The sequence below is a fragment of the Acanthochromis polyacanthus genome, chromosome 4 (genome assembly GCF_021347895.1).
Source record: "Acanthochromis polyacanthus isolate Apoly-LR-REF ecotype Palm Island chromosome 4, KAUST_Apoly_ChrSc, whole genome shotgun sequence".
In the NCBI taxonomy this organism is placed as follows: Eukaryota; Metazoa; Chordata; class Actinopteri; family Pomacentridae; genus Acanthochromis; species Acanthochromis polyacanthus.
In genome coordinates, this window is record NC_067116.1 from 8,886,910 (window position 1) to 8,902,998 (window position 16,089).

At 39.1% G+C, this 16,089-nt stretch overlaps 1 protein-coding gene across 1 annotated transcript in view; it reads right to left on the reverse strand.

Moving 5' to 3' along the window:
• Nucleotides 1-220: 220 nt before the first annotated feature.
• Nucleotides 221-16,089, reverse strand: part of LOC110965206 (AP-1 complex subunit mu-1) — a 41,880-nt gene continuing 26,011 nt past the window's right edge. Inside the window, exon 12 of the mRNA XM_022214141.2 lies at nucleotides 221-4,365. Within this exon, the coding sequence (XP_022069833.1) occupies nucleotides 4,343-4,365 (23 nt within the window). The 3' untranslated portion in view covers nucleotides 221-4,342. The remainder of the gene's footprint in view (nucleotides 4,366-16,089) is intronic.

Sequence of the window (16,089 nt, forward strand, 5' to 3'; positions counted from 1 at the left end):
CACACACACACACACACACACACACACACACCTAAAACATGAGATTATTATAACAAAAACTGATTTGTCACAACAAGTTGAAGTACCAATTGTCAATACATATGACAACATATGATAAACTTTAAAGAGTAAATACATGTAATACAGCTGTGATCTACATTCAGCTTTGTAGGATTACTCTGTTACATAAATAGAACTGTTAAAAATAAGCAACACTTAGTTTGGTCACTTAATTTATTGAGTTAAAACAAAGCAGCCACAGAAAAATATCTTATGACAATAAGCCCACTTTGTAGCCCATAGAGCTGCTTTTTCATTTTTTATTTTAACAGATATTCATCATAGCAAAAAGATATGGTATGGTATGGTATGGTATGGTATGGTATGGTATGGTATGGTATGGTACATATATGATTAAACGAATACTGGTAGCGTGTTTCATTACAAATAGGAAATTAAGAGTAATTTGATCTTTCCTTGCATTTATATTTAATCAGTTATCTGCCTAATTTGTTTTCTCTACTTTTTCAACAGCTACATAGTTCTTTTTCAGTTGGCTATGCAATAGAGCCTATTATCTGGAGAGTGTAAACAGTTTTTAGTATTTCAGCTGCTAGTTTTTATTTATCAGGTGTGTCATGTATTTCATTAAACTAACTAATGTAAATTAAAAGCTGTTTGGAAAAAAACATTCTTATTGGAAAGGTAGCTTGGTATTTCTTTTATTATGTAGTAATAAATATTATCATATCTATTTGCCATTAGAAAGTGCTGAAAAACTTAACTCTCTAAGTGGTGCTGCTCAGCCAGCAGTTACTTTGGATAAAGATCTAACCACTGAGTTTCATTTGAACTGAAACAAGTTCACAATACAAAAGCAATGACAGCTATATGATACATTCAGTTTGCTTCTATGAAACAATGATAGGCTGTCACACAGGAACTCTGTACTTGTAAAGACTTATCAGTGAAATATGAAATTAAATAGCCAGTTCTTGCCCTTCTCCTCACAATAAAGCATTAACAATTAGTCTGCGCTATGTCTAGATTTTTCATATACTACACTGAATGTATAAATGATGAACAACCCTATTTAGGTGTATTCATAAAGTGTCTAAAAATAAAGCCACGTGTTGGACTGAACACCTGGCCTATTTCTTAGTCATCTTTTGTTACCCATCCCAGACACCGATGCAGCCAGCAACATTTGCTAGGTGAAGGAAGAGGAGAAAAAGATGGACGAGTCTGTCAGTTATCAGACTGCTAACTCGAGCTCCGTCCTGTCAGCTCAGACCACAGAAGAAGAAAAGGAGACTGACACTCCTTCCTGGCAAGAAGAAGGGATGAAGGAGATTTTGGTAGAACTGGGACTGGAGTTGGGGGGGATCTTTGGGGTGGGGTAGGTTGTTGTGGATGTTTCGCCGTGGGGGAGTGAGTCCGTGTGTGTTCACGTGATTAAACCAGTTCTTTCAATCATTTTACTCTACTTTCTCTACTCACCACTAACTGTAATGTATATGAAATTAAGTAAAGAGCCTGAGCATTTTCACAAAATTTTTGCTTAACTTCAATTTAAAAAACAAAAAATCTTAGGCAGGTGAAAGTCTCAATTTGAGAAACTCATTCCTGTTTCCATGTTTACATTCCCTGCAGGAAGTGAGCAAATTTTGGAGCAATTTCTGCCACTTGTTGCTTGTTGCTATGGACAGGTTTGCTTTCACAAGCTGGTGAGTGAAGAGATACTGCTACTACTACTGAGTTAATTAGGTAGCAAACACTCTGGAATTATTTCTTCATTTTTGTTTGTCTGTGATCTTCAAAGAAAGGAGTATTAAAAACAAAGGATGCCAGGAGGTCCACAGACATTTATGCACAGCTGGTAAACAAGATATGAATGCAGAGCTGTGGTAAGTGAAAAGAAGAAAACACTGTCAGCAACTACAGCAGTAGCTGAAGTAGATGTGCTACATTTTCCTGCTTCTTCTGTACTCATATGTGGCACTTATTCACCATCTCTTGGCTTCATCCTTCAAATATTTTTTTACTCTGAGGCTGTTTGTGTACAGAAACATGACAAACCCGGTTGAACCTGTAAATTGTAAAACAGTTATCCATATCATATACTGAAAGTCCAAAATGACTAAACTGCCTTTTGAAAAAATAATGATGAAGTTTGTATTTCTGTGTTTTTTGTAGAACAATAAAGTACTCTGTGCAAAACAAAACAAAAATGATTCTATTTAATTAGGACAAGTGTTGATGATAGGGTTGAGGTCAATGTTATAAAATCACCCAGAATGTATTTCAGTTTTCAACACTGACGCATACAGTTAATTCAGAAAGTATTTCAGACCCTATCACTTTTTAAAACTGTGTTGTGTTATGAATGCAGTTTCAAAAAGATAGAATTGCAAGTTTTGTACATGACTCATTTGCTATTCCACATTAGATCGAGTCGATGTGTTCTCTATCAAGAACGCATCTACTAGATCACAATGTGCCCTTCTAAGTACGCTGACCTGAAGTCAATGTCAATGTCAAATTTATTTATATAGCACATTTGAAAAGGCCTATGGCCAACCAAAGTGCTTTACAGTAAAATAATCACTGACAATAACAAAACAATAAAAGCAAAACAATAAAACAGTGAAATAAAACATAAAAGATCTAGTAGAGGTGATTCTGCTCTGGCAAAGGCCAAGGTGAACAAACGGTTGAGAGATCGAGAATGTTCAGGACCATCTGGTCAGCTGACCGAAGACTCTGGAGGGTTGATGCACCTTAACAAGGTCAGATAAATATTCTGAGGCTCGTCCATTCAAAGACTTAAAAACACATAAAAGAATCTTAAAATCAATCCAGTACCTAACCGGAAGCCAGTGAAGTGAGGAAAGCACCAGTGTTATGTGCTCGCGTTTCTTTGTCCTGGATAGAAGATGAGCTGATGCATTCTGAACAAGGTGCAGACGGCTGAGTTCCGACCAGCCAATGCCGACGTACGGGGAGTTACAATAGCCCAAGCACGATGTAGTAAAAGCATGGCTAACTTTTTGTAGATCAGCCCTTCTTAGATAGGCTTTGACTTTGGCTAGAAGTCAAAGCTCAAAGAAGCTAGCCTTGACTACTGAGCTGATCTGCTTGTCTAATTTAAATGCCCCATCAATAATAACACCAAGACTCCTAGCCTGCAATTGTATATAAGGTGCTAGTGGACCAAGGGAGCTGGCAAGGACCTGGACCAGATCAGGGCGACCGAACAGGATAATCTCAGTTTTGTTTTCATTTAATCTTAAGGAAGTCATTATGCAATAGACATAAGGCAAATCTGTGCACACAATTTACAAATCTGTGGGCACATGTTAGAAAATCATGAGCACAGTGTATTATCCGAGTGATTATCTGATTTACACGCCTCTTTCTTCCCAGCTGACGCTGGAGGGGCTTTGGAAGCATCTGGTGCACATCAGGCACAGTTCCTTTCCTAGCTGATACCATCCCTGTGGTGATGTATAGTGGTGGATTTCAGTTTCTGAAATTTAACAAATGCACAAACCTTTCCAAAACCATATTGTCCACTTATGGGCTACTGGATGTCGATTAGCAGTTTCATGCATTTAAAACAAAATAATCTACAACACAATAAAGAATGAAAAAAGTGAAGGGGGTCTAAAGAACCATACGGAAACTGCATTTAAAATTCGATGTAAGATACACAAAGTGCACTTAAAGAAATGAAGCACATCCCTGGGTTACACATTTGTTTAGCAATTTTAGAGCTGTTTTTTTGGGACCCTCATCTTTTCATTTTTCATCAGGTAGTGGTTATTGCCAAGTTCTATAACTATTATATGGTTCTCTATAATAAGTTAGAGGTGATTGTTGTGTGATTTCAAATGTTAAAGCTTAAGTGAATAACTTGCAGCCTAAGAGTGAGCTTTGCTTGCTGGTTAGGGCTAACCAGGTCCTCCAAGAACTCCTGTTCTGTATCGCCAAAGAAGATGATCTGTTCAAATAAAGGTTCGGTGTTAATTGACCTAATTCAGAACACTGCTTTAGCTTAAAACACTGATTTTAAATGGATCATTCATATTCAGAAGAGTGATGAGTAAAATTTGTGAGTCATTCCTAAAGGTTTGGCTGCTATTTGAAGAAACACTGTATTGTGAGGTTGTGTCAAAGGTCGCACGCTTCTGAAAATACTGCTGCTTGAATTTGTGTTAAGTCTAGAGACTACAAGATTTCTTAATTTGCTGTATGGACTGACTATTGATCCATTTGCTCATTCATGGATGTTTATGTTTTCTTCAGCTGACAACGTCTTGGTCCAGATTGTCCAGTGTCACTACTGTGTCCTCAGCTGGTAGTCTGAAACAAAACACAAAAGACAGTGATGAGGTCAAAAGAATGTAGAAAATATGGTTCAGCAAGTACAACAATGTTGTGGTTGCGCAGTGAAAACTAACATAGAAAACAAATAAAAATTGGATTTGTATCTTATATATATCTCAAATGGGATGCTACAGCATTTCTTCATCAAACTTTTCTTATACTGAAGACAACAGTGGAACTAATAGTAATTTATTGTCCAAAGCTCAGCAAAGACCTGCTTGCATCTTTTTAGTTCTTTTTTATTTTCTACATTTCCCCAGAGTACAATGCACAGTGGGACTACTTAAATTAGTCAAACATCCTGAACAGGTCTATGTGCCGTATATTTGTTTAATCTAAACTATATCTGATTATCCTTATTAAAGCAGCTGAAGTATCTTTAGCTAATATTTTCATTACCAGACTCTTATACTTCAAGTTTTTGTCTTTTTTAATGCTCGACAGGTAAATCAATGTAAAATGAAGTAAAAAGCAGGAACTAAGGAATCACAGAAGACAACACATTCAGTGTCTGGTCCATTATGATCAGCCCTAACACACAAAATCCTGAAAATGTTTGTGTGCAGTCCACGTTTCCCTAAGTGGTGTCTTCTCACTGTGTTACAGTTTGTCTCACTAACGTGGCAAAGTCATTCAAGGTAAAGCTTGGCAGACCCACTTACCAACTGACTTTCTACCTTGAAACTGCGGTCTATCAATCATAGTATCAAAAACACAGATTCTGAGTGGGACTCTAATATTTTGTATTCATGTATGGCTTTTAGTCAGTTTTGAGGTTTGTATTTACTTTCTCTACCAGAGTTCACATGACATAGTCGTATGACTGTTTAGCTTTTTCTGTTGTCTTCACCTTCAGCCAGCATGAAACAAGCTTGATACCAGTTGACATAAAAGAATATTTATATTTTACAACTGAAAACAATTCATGAAGATTTTTCTTCAATTTTTCTCACAGACGGCCAACGTTTTGTTGGCTTTTTCTTCGTCTTCTTCTTCGAGGTTTTATGGCAGTATGGTTTTGTTTCTAGATTCTGTTAATTACAGCCATGAACAGTGTAGCCTGTACTGCCACCTGCTGATGACAATACACAGCCTAGTTTATTCGCTTCAAAACAGTTGATAACACAAGTTTCATTCACATTTTTTTAGGTTTTGCAACATTCCAAAGATACACAGAGACACAAATAGTGTCTAGCAGAGAGTAATGTTACAGTGTTGGATCAGAGTTGTAGATGAGTTGCTGTGTTCAAGCAACACGCAGAAGTAAATCAAAGGTAGTAGTGGATACTATTCATAGAAAAAAAACTTTTAAAAATGTCAATTTGTGAGCTGAATTCACACAGGATTACAATTACCATGGGACCTCAAGTCATTTATAATAATGGCTGAGGTCATCTGGTATCTTACTGCCATGTTCGTAATTTGTAGAGTCAGAGTCTCATTCAAGTCATCTACCTTATTTTCCTCTCATGCCATTATGCAACATGGAGCAAGCACAGCTACAATGACAGAGTGAAATCTTGATAACATGTATGGCAACATGCGGTAAAGAACGGCTGTCTTTCAGTAGACTCCACAGTTGTGCTCGCCTTTTAATGTCATTCAAGGTTATTGCCAGTAAATTCGAGTTAAACACATCACTCATCGCTAGGTCTTTTAATACACAGAGACAAGGGCTTAGGTATTTACTGAATGGCCAGAGAAGTCAAACAGTTCATCTTTCCACTACATGTGTAGGCATTTCTTACAAGTCCTACCAGCCTGTGTTGTCTGTGCTTTCTCTTCTTCAGATGTTGAGCTGTTCAGGGTTTTGTTAGCAAAGCCGTGGATTTTTATATGTTTACTACAAATATCACCTCCCACCACTAGTTACTAACTCACAATATCTGTGGCATTATCTAATAATGTTGTAAAAACTTTACTTTTCACTAAATTATTACTGGACTTTGACTGGAAGTAAACTGAAGAGATGTCAGTGCCATGAAAATTGCAGACTGGAATCAAAACTTATCGCTAAAATAATACAGATACTTTAAATATTTTTTAGAAGTAAAAAACACATTAGAGTTAACTTGTTCTTTAAAGGAAATATTTGAAATGTACAATAAGCGCTCAACAGGAAGCACACACACACACACACACACACATGCATGTGCGCATTAGTACGGTATGCATACCCACGTGGAACTATGTTGTATTTATTGGCTTCTTGCCATGGTCAGCATCTGACTGGCTGCTTATCTTTGGAGGAATCCCTGAATTTAGAGTAAGGGTTTACTTGACATCCATACTTTCTTATACTCGACATGCAGGTGGATACAACACAGTCTTAAGCAGGTTGAAATAGACACACAGGCTGGAGATCAGAATGGCCTTTTCATAGAAACAGTCCCAAAGCTGCACTCAGCCGCCTAAAGAACACGTGCTATGATTTCTGCAATGATAAAAATAACACACACGGTCTCTCTCTCTCACACACACATACACACACACGTTTTTGTTATGGAAACACAGTTGTGTGTGCTTAAGTTTAGGCAGGGGAGTGGTGAAACTGTTCCCTCTGAAAGCCCAGTGAATCTGGATTTCATTTGCCTTAAATCAGATCTGTTTTAAGAGCAATTAGACCCAAAGCCCATGGCAGCCGAGTGTTTCTGAGGGTTGCTATGAGCAACCAGGGGTATTCTGGAAACAATAGCACAGCTGTATAGTAAAATGTGCTGGCATATCTCTAATTCTGCTAACATGTGAAAGTGAGTTTACAGAAATTACCTGCCAAATTCTGTTAAGCGTGGGCTGTTTCATGCCAGATACCATATGCTGCTGCTGCTGCACTCAAACACACACACGCACACACACACACACACACACACTCACACACGCACACACATACGCGCACACACATACCTAAAATCTTCTGCTGACTACAGTACATTCAGTCCAGTACATTACAACAACCTTCACTCTGACTTTTTACTAACTTCATTCTGATTCTAACCTCTACCCAAAACCGAAGCAAATGCAAACACACACAGACGTGCGTGCGCACGCGCACACACACACACACACACACACACACACACACACACACACACACACACACACACACACACACACACACACACACACAGAGAGAGACAGTATAATGAAGCACAATTCAACTTAATACTTACCTACAAATGATTACATTCTAGCACAAACACAAAAAAGCAAAATTAAACTAAATAATGAATTTGGCTTTAACAAACAAAACAAATACAAAACTGAATTAACTCAAAATCTGCATTTATGAACCAAACAGTTATATGCTATGAACACGTAGCTGCTCCAAATGCTACCAAAGAGCAGCAGTTTGGATTTTATGGATACTGACTGACTGACTGCTATAATGTGATGTCACTAAATCTAGAGGAAGCACTTCTATGCAGGTACTCTGTTTAAACTGTTACAAGCTCCCCAGTAAAAAGCACCTTTCAGAACAACATATTGCACAACAAAAAACAAAATACATCACAATGTTACACCAGTGTAAATCCAAACAACGAGACCAAACCAACTGCGGATGCAAACCCAGTTGGACTGACTCAAAAAAAGAAATGCTACTCAGTCTCAAATAGAGAGGAGATACTGCTAGAGAAAGGAAGTTCTGACTGTTGTGTGAAGCTGTGACAATGTCCTTCTTTGACATCCTCATATGAGTACAGATCACAAAGCTGTAGAAATCGATTTGGGAAACCCAGGTCAGAATCACCAGGATTGAGAGATAGGTATTGAGACATCACACCTAAAAGTTCAAAGTGACGCACAAAAAGAGACTACGAGTGTCTGTCTTATTTCCAGCATAACCCGTTTTGTCTCAGTAACCTATTTTTTTAATGTGTTTTCAGAAACATATTCAGTGACATCAGAATTCAGTTTGGGTAAAATTATAACATTGGAGTTACTTGTGCCATCAGTGGTTGTGAAAAGGCAGCTGACAAAATAATCAGTGCAGGTTTGTGTCTGAATTTTAGAAGGAAAAGTCAGTCAACCAGTCAGCAATTTTCCCCACTGCCATTTTCTTTACTAAAGGCCTAGAAGGGAAAATTGCACGACATCTGCAAACCACAGCCTTGACTGGCTTGATGTACCTGCTGTGTACCGCAGTGCAGCCAGCGGGTCTAGCAGCAGCCTGTAGTCTGTTAGTGTATTTCTAATTGTAGCATTGCACTGTGCCGACTCAGACAATGAATGGACTTCATTCTCCCCCTCCTCTAACCACGGCTTTAACTGCCTGTCCTGTGACCATCAAACACCACCACTGGTTTCCTACAAGGCTTTGGAGCAAGGGAACATGAAAGGGAGGAAAGGAAGACAGCTGAGGTCCCCATTTCTGCTCTGGATGTGGTAATAGAGGGGTAGGGCTGGCGGCTGCTGGTAATTGATAGCTTACTGTTTAAAGATGGGTCCTTCAACTGAAAAACCTCACGGGAGGTCTTTAATTTGAGCTATTAAATACGCCCCTCTCCCCATCTCTACTAGTGAGAATGCATGCAAAGCAAACATTCATGTGTTTTTTTTTGTATATGTGTGTGCTCTGCACATGCACTATGTACACACACAAGGACGTGTGTATTTCAACACTGGGCATTTCTAGACACTTTGCTAGCTCAAGTTTCTAGGTCTAGTATTATCTCAAAGTTATACATGCAGACATCTGTACACAAATACACACACACACAACTGTGCCACACGTGGTGCACAAAAAAGTCTCAACAGTGCAGGAGTGAAACCACAGGTTTACTGGAGTGGCGTCACTATGTCACACCACACACACACACACACACACACACACACACACACACACACACACACACACACACACACACACACACACACACACACACTATGTTTGTCTATCATTGTGGGGACATACCATTGACTCCCATTCATATCTAACCCCTTACCCTAACCCTAACCCTGACCTTCACCAAAACAATGCCTAACCCTAAAGAAACGTTTTTGCACATTTACATTTTTTAGTAACAACAACATGGCCAAGAAAACACTGTTGCCACCCGTGGGGACATCATTTTAGGTCCCCACCGTGAGACGAGTCCCCACCTATATAGCAATAGTCAGGTTGAAGTCCCCACCGGGTCCCCACCGGTATAGATGAACACATACACACAAACACACACACACGCACACACACGTCGTCTGCCACGTGCCATCAGCCGCTACGTGGCCCATTATCAGTCTAACCACATCAAAGCCTGAGTCCAGTCTTAAGGAGGCAGCAAGTATACTAGACTGACTGCATAGACAATGACAGATGGGAGAACAGAATGGCAGAAAGTTATTTACAAATGAATTCTTTAAAAATCCTACAATGTGATTTGCTGGATTTTTATTCACATTATGTCTGTCACAGTTGAAGTTTATATATATATATATATATATATATATATATCATATACAATGAAATCAGTTTGAGCTGCCTTGCCGAAAGCAACTCAGGCTGCTGCACCTAAAGCGCGCTCCCTGTCTTAGGAAAAAGGAAAAAAAACAAACAAAGACATTAGGGATCGGGGTAGGGATAGCAGAGGGTAAAATGAAAAAAAAAGGTTCGTTATACCAAATAAAACCTCCAGTGTTGGGAAATTCAATTTGAGAAAGAACCTGAAAAAAACAAACCCGCAACAAGCAAAGCAAGCATGACATGAGACAGGGTCAAATTGGGATAAGGATGGGGGGTAGTGGGACAGGTAGCTCAGCACGGTAGACAGATGTTATATATATATAGACAGATGTAGATATATCACGGTAGACAGATGTGATATATATATATATATATATATATATATATATATATATATATATATATACATATATATATATACACATACAGTGGCTGCTGGTGGTGAAATTTGTAGGGTGGGCTAACAAATGCATAATACCGATTAAATGGTTAACACAGCTGCAAAAGCAACATCACCTATGATACACACAGCTACATCAATTACAGGTACACTATACTTTTTTAGTGCTCTACATCAACACTCTCTCTCACTCACTCACTCTCTCACTCACACACACACATACACACACACCACTACAAAACGTGTTCCAACTGCAACGACTGCCAGAGATGGGACCAAGTCACACGTGTGCAAGTCTCAAGTAAGTCTCAAGTCTTAACCTTCAAGTCTCAAGTAAGTCCCAAGTAGTTTTTTTCTTGGGCAAGTCAAGTCAAGTCAAGTCACAGGTTATGTCAAGTCAAGTCAAGTCCTGTAATAGGTCAAGCCCAAGTCAAGTCACATTATTGTAATTTTACCTGTTTTCAGTAAATTTATTTCAACCTGCACACAGCTCTTTGGACAACAGACATAAAATTATATCTTGGTTTGAAAATCCTGCAGAATATGATCTTAATAAAGTGAAAAGACAAGATATAAGTAACTATCAGTAAACATCAATGGCTAATGTGCCCAACATGTTAAGAAGATAATTTGGATTTGCTTTGTAAATACTCATGTTCAGTAAAACACCACATAGAATCAAACTAAACAGTAATAACATCATAAAATTATTTATTGTAAATTATTGATAACATACACACGCAAAATGAAATGATTTTTGAACACTGCGTTGAAACAAACAATGAAAACAAATAACAGCTAATATTAAACTTCGTTAAAGTCCTACTCTCTCTCTCTCACACACACTTTCATATGCACACATATACTCACCTTCACACACACTCTGTCTCTCACTCACTCACTCACTCACTCACACCCACCCACACACACACACACACACACTCTTGTTCCCTCACACACACACACACACACACACACACACACACACACACACACACACACACACACACACACACACACACACACACATACACACACAATGGGCTCTGATATTAATAACAAATTGACAAGCACTTATGAAGAGAACAAAATGTTTTTTAGTATTATTGATTGTGTGATGGCGCACTTTACCCAAGGCAGCAGCTAATCCCCCCACTCCTTACTGTCATATTAAGCTAACATTAGCTAAAATGCCAACTAACCAGACAATGTAAACGGGCTCTGATAACAAATTGACAAGCACTTACTGTGCCGAATGGGTCTTCAAATGTCGGATGAAATCTGACGATGTCGTCTGACTGTCCGTGATTTTCACATTGCACGTCTTGCAAACTGCTGTTCGTCGTTTACCGTCTTGATAGAAATCCTGATACCCGAAGGTGATTACCTTGGGTAAGGCTGACATGTTGATATCCGGTGGTGGGTGCTGCCGTGGAGGCCTCCCCAAGGGGCTGATTGATACGGCAAGCCGATTTCAAATTAAAAGCCTATGTTCGACTATCCAGCATTTTACATATCAACAACATCATTCAAACTGAAAACATGATGTGAATAATAATAATAACACTCAAGTCATTCAAGTCATTGTGTCTCAAGTCAAGTCAAGTTCTGAGTCTTTAACTTCCAAGTCCAAGTCAAGTCACAAGTATTTTATTTTTTTCAAGTCTGCTGCAACTGTCTTATTACAACTGTTTGGCAACATGTAGTGCAAAACACGCCTTCAGTACAACAGATGACCTCAGCAAAAACAAGGTGTCACAGTCCTTTAACAGGTCAACATGGGCCTACCTTTTTTGAAAAGAAGCTCACATCTACGCCCGATGTGATCCCAGTCTCTTAACTTCCAGCTTTTCCTCCAAAGACATTGAGGAAAATGGACATGAAAGCAAATAATCCACCTCGTTCATGCTAACGCCCGCCATAGCTTAACCTTTTCTCGCTGTGTCAGAGGCCTGTGGGCTGACTGAAGTTAGCCCAAATGATCAGTAAATCACAGGGGCGGGACATGACACCTGTCAATCACTTACAAGAACGAAATGAATGAAAGCGGACTGTATCTGCTGGGGCTGTAAAAAATAAGCCCATTTAGAGATATTCTGTGTTTTTCTTTTGACTGATTGGTGCTGTTGCTAACTTTATTTTCACCTAAACTTAAAACAATCTGTTGTACGTTATTTGAAAAATTATTTTCTCATCTTTTTTGTGTTGGCCTGGGAGGGCTTAGCCCTGTTATTTATACCAGCCGTCCCTGTGACAGACATAATATGTGTAAATATATATATATATATATATATATATATATATATATATATTTACACATATTATGTCTGTCACAGTTGAAGTGTATCTATATATATATATATATATATATATATATACACACATATAGATACTGCAACTGTGACAGACATAATGTAAAAATGGTGGACAATAAGTGATTGGTTAATAAAAGTTTAACTCAATACTTTTTAATATAACCTTTGTTGCCAATGATAGAGGTCAAACATTTGCGCACACTGTAACTGGTATTTTGGCCCATTCCTCCATGCAGATCTCCTCTAGAGCGATGTTTTGGGGCTGTTGCCAGGCAACACGGACTTTCAACTCCCTCCACAGATTTTCTATGGGGTTGAGGTCTGGAGACTGACTAGGTCATTTCAGGACTTCTTATGCTTCTTATGGAGCCACTCCTCCGTTGCCCGGGCGGTGTGTTTGGGGTCATTGTCATGGTGGAAGACCCAGACACGTTTCATCTTCAATGCTCTCACTGATGGAAGGAGGTTTTGGCTCAAAATCTCACGATACATGATGGCCCCATTCATTCTTTCCTTAACATGGATCAGTCGTCCTGTCCCCTTTGCAGAAAAACAGCCCCAAAGTATGACGTTTCCACCCCCATGCTTCACAGTAGGTATGGTGTTCTTGGGATGCAACTCAGCATTCTTCTTTGTCCAAACACGACGAGTTGAGTTTGTACCAAAAAAGTTCAATTTTGGTTTCATCTGATCACATGAAGTTCTCCCAGTCCTCTTCTGGATCATCCATATGCTCTCTGGCAAACTTCAGACAGGCCTGGACATGTACTGGCTTAAGCAGGGGGACACATCTGGCACTGCAGGATTTGATTCCCTGCCAGCATACTGTGTTACTGATGATAACCTTTGTTTGTTATTGTTTTGGTCCCAGCTCTCTGCAGGTCATGCACCAGGTCCCCCGTGTAGTTCTGGGATTTTTGCTCACCATTTTCATGATCATTTTGACCCCACTCGATGAGATCTGGTGTGGAGCTCCAGATTGAGGAAGATTACCAATGGTGTTGTGTGTCTTCCATTTTCTACTAATTGCTCCCACAGTTGATTTATTCAAACCAAGTTGCTTGCCTATTGTAGATTCACTCTTCCCAGCCTAGTGCAGGTCTACAATTTTCTTCGACAGCTCATTTCCTTCGACAGCTCTTCGGTCTTGGCCATGGTGGAGTTTGGAGTCTGACTGTTTGAGGCTGTGGACAGGTGTCTTTTATACAGATAACAAGTTCAAACAGGTGCCATTAATAGGTAACAAGCATAGACTGTATATAAAGATGGACGTAGCATCTGGCTCCAAAATTAAAGCCCACCCGGAAGTGTCAAAAACTTGCAATATCACGTCGTCCGCTAGGGTAGGCTCCAAAAAGCTTTTGCTCCATAGACCCCAATTCATTTTTGGAAAAATTAAAATTTGATAGACTGATTTTCTACAGCTCAGGATTTTTTTCCCGTTGGTTTTCATGGTCAAAATGAGAGCTCAGGTGGCCGATCTTAAAATAAATCAATACTGAATTTTAAATAAATCGTTAAAGTTGGTGGAGCCAGGGGGCGTGGCTATACTTGATTGACAGTCCCACAGACTGTTCCTGCCCCGAGTTGCTCTCCGGTCCAGCCTGTTTGATGACGCTTTTTACATCACTGGCTCCAAAAAAATCCAAAATGGCGACCAGGAAGTAGCAAAATCCGGGCTTCATTTTCTCGGCATTGAAACCAACGGGTGACGTCACGGTTAGTTCACGCCTGGTAACAAGTGAAGGACAGAAGAGCTTCTTAAAGAAGAAGTTACAGGTTACAGATCTTGCTTGTTTGTAGTGGACCAGATACTTATTTTCCACCATAATTTACAAATAAATTCCTACAATGTGAGTTCCTGGATTTTTTTTTTCCACATTCTGTCTCTCACAGTTGAAGTGTACCTATGATGAAAATGACTTAAAGGCAACCCATTACAGAATCATAAAACAATACTTTGGTGATTAACATTACTGTTAATTTAGGGCAGTGGTGGCAAACACCTGAGACTGAGTGGTGGTCTAATAAATTTGTTAAGCATTGTATATGTAGAAAAGACATATACACCCCCTGCCAAAAGTTTTGAGATGGGTTCTAATTTATTTGAATAAGAAAGTGTCTCAAAACTTTTGACAGGGAGTGTATAGAACAAAATCACAATTTAAACTGCCAAATTGTTGCTCATCCCTTCTTGAGAAGATCTTTAGCATTTTGAGTATAGAATGCATATTCAGCCATCTGCTGTTCTGTAACATGTAGAGAGATCCACCCACTCACAATCCTGGCCTCCACAGCATGGAATGAAGGTTCAATATAACATTGTGCAAAAGTCATTTGGCCAACCTGCGTTGTGCTTATTTTACTGGATCTTATCAAACTGAAGAAAGAGACTGAATTAGCAACTGAGAGATTAATAAAAAATATGGGTTATTTGTCCCTGTCAGCCAATGCAGAATTCCCCTTCTTGTGTGTGAACATTCCTAAATCACTCCTTGACTGTGGGCTTTGGCAGCAGCCCCGAGACGAGAGGGAACAAAAACATTTGGGAGCAGTGCTGAGCAGGGAAGTGCAGATTTGTGCACATGGGCTCCCAGAGGGCTTTTCTACCTTTGTCACTGGCTGACCTGTGAGCTGAAGGTTGGTCAAACATCCTTGCAGAAGAAAGCTGAGGAGTCTGATTACCTCTACAGCAAGTGCTGCTTCCTCGGATCCATTCGGCTTTTTCTCCACAATCAAAGCACAGCTTATGATGGTTATAAAGTGCTATTCTGTGACAATTCAGAATACTTTATGGCTGTTTTGCTACTCTGATTGATGAGACCTCACAGTATTAAACTGCATAAAGGAACACACGCCTGTGCTCAGCACAACGTCATTTTTTTTATTAAAGATTCCATCTTGAATCTTTAAATGATACAAACACTGAGCAGTCATGGTAGAGTATTGCACTCTGAGTGTTTTTCTTGCTTACCTGTGTCTGTGGCGAGAATGTAGTGAAGTGGATTTACAAAACAGATACAACAGTTTAGAGTTACATTTTAAAAATATTGTGACCATAGTGACATCTTTAAAACTGTTTTCTCTCTACAGCCTGAAGATCAACAACAAAATATAACACTGCTCCCTCAAAGCTCCTAATGTGCAGTAATACTGTGAACACTGGTCTTTTCTCTTGACAGCTATTTGAGTGCAATAACACAACTGTAGCACTACTGTTCTGTATTAAATTACGGACACAACATGTCTGTCCTTGATACATTATTCTTCATGCAATAAAGGTACATATCTTTCCTTCTTTAACTGAGGGGTACCAACAATTTTGTCCACGTGTGTATATTCATCACATCACATCTGTAGATATTTATATGTAAGTTCAAATACTGATATATTTACAAATATGTTTGTTTATTATAGTAAATAGTACTTCAGTGTTACCAGAGCCAGACTGTATTAGTCGAAAGTAGTAGGTGCATTGTTGTGAGGGAGAGCATCTTTGTATTGTTGCAGGCTTGTAGAGTTGCTAA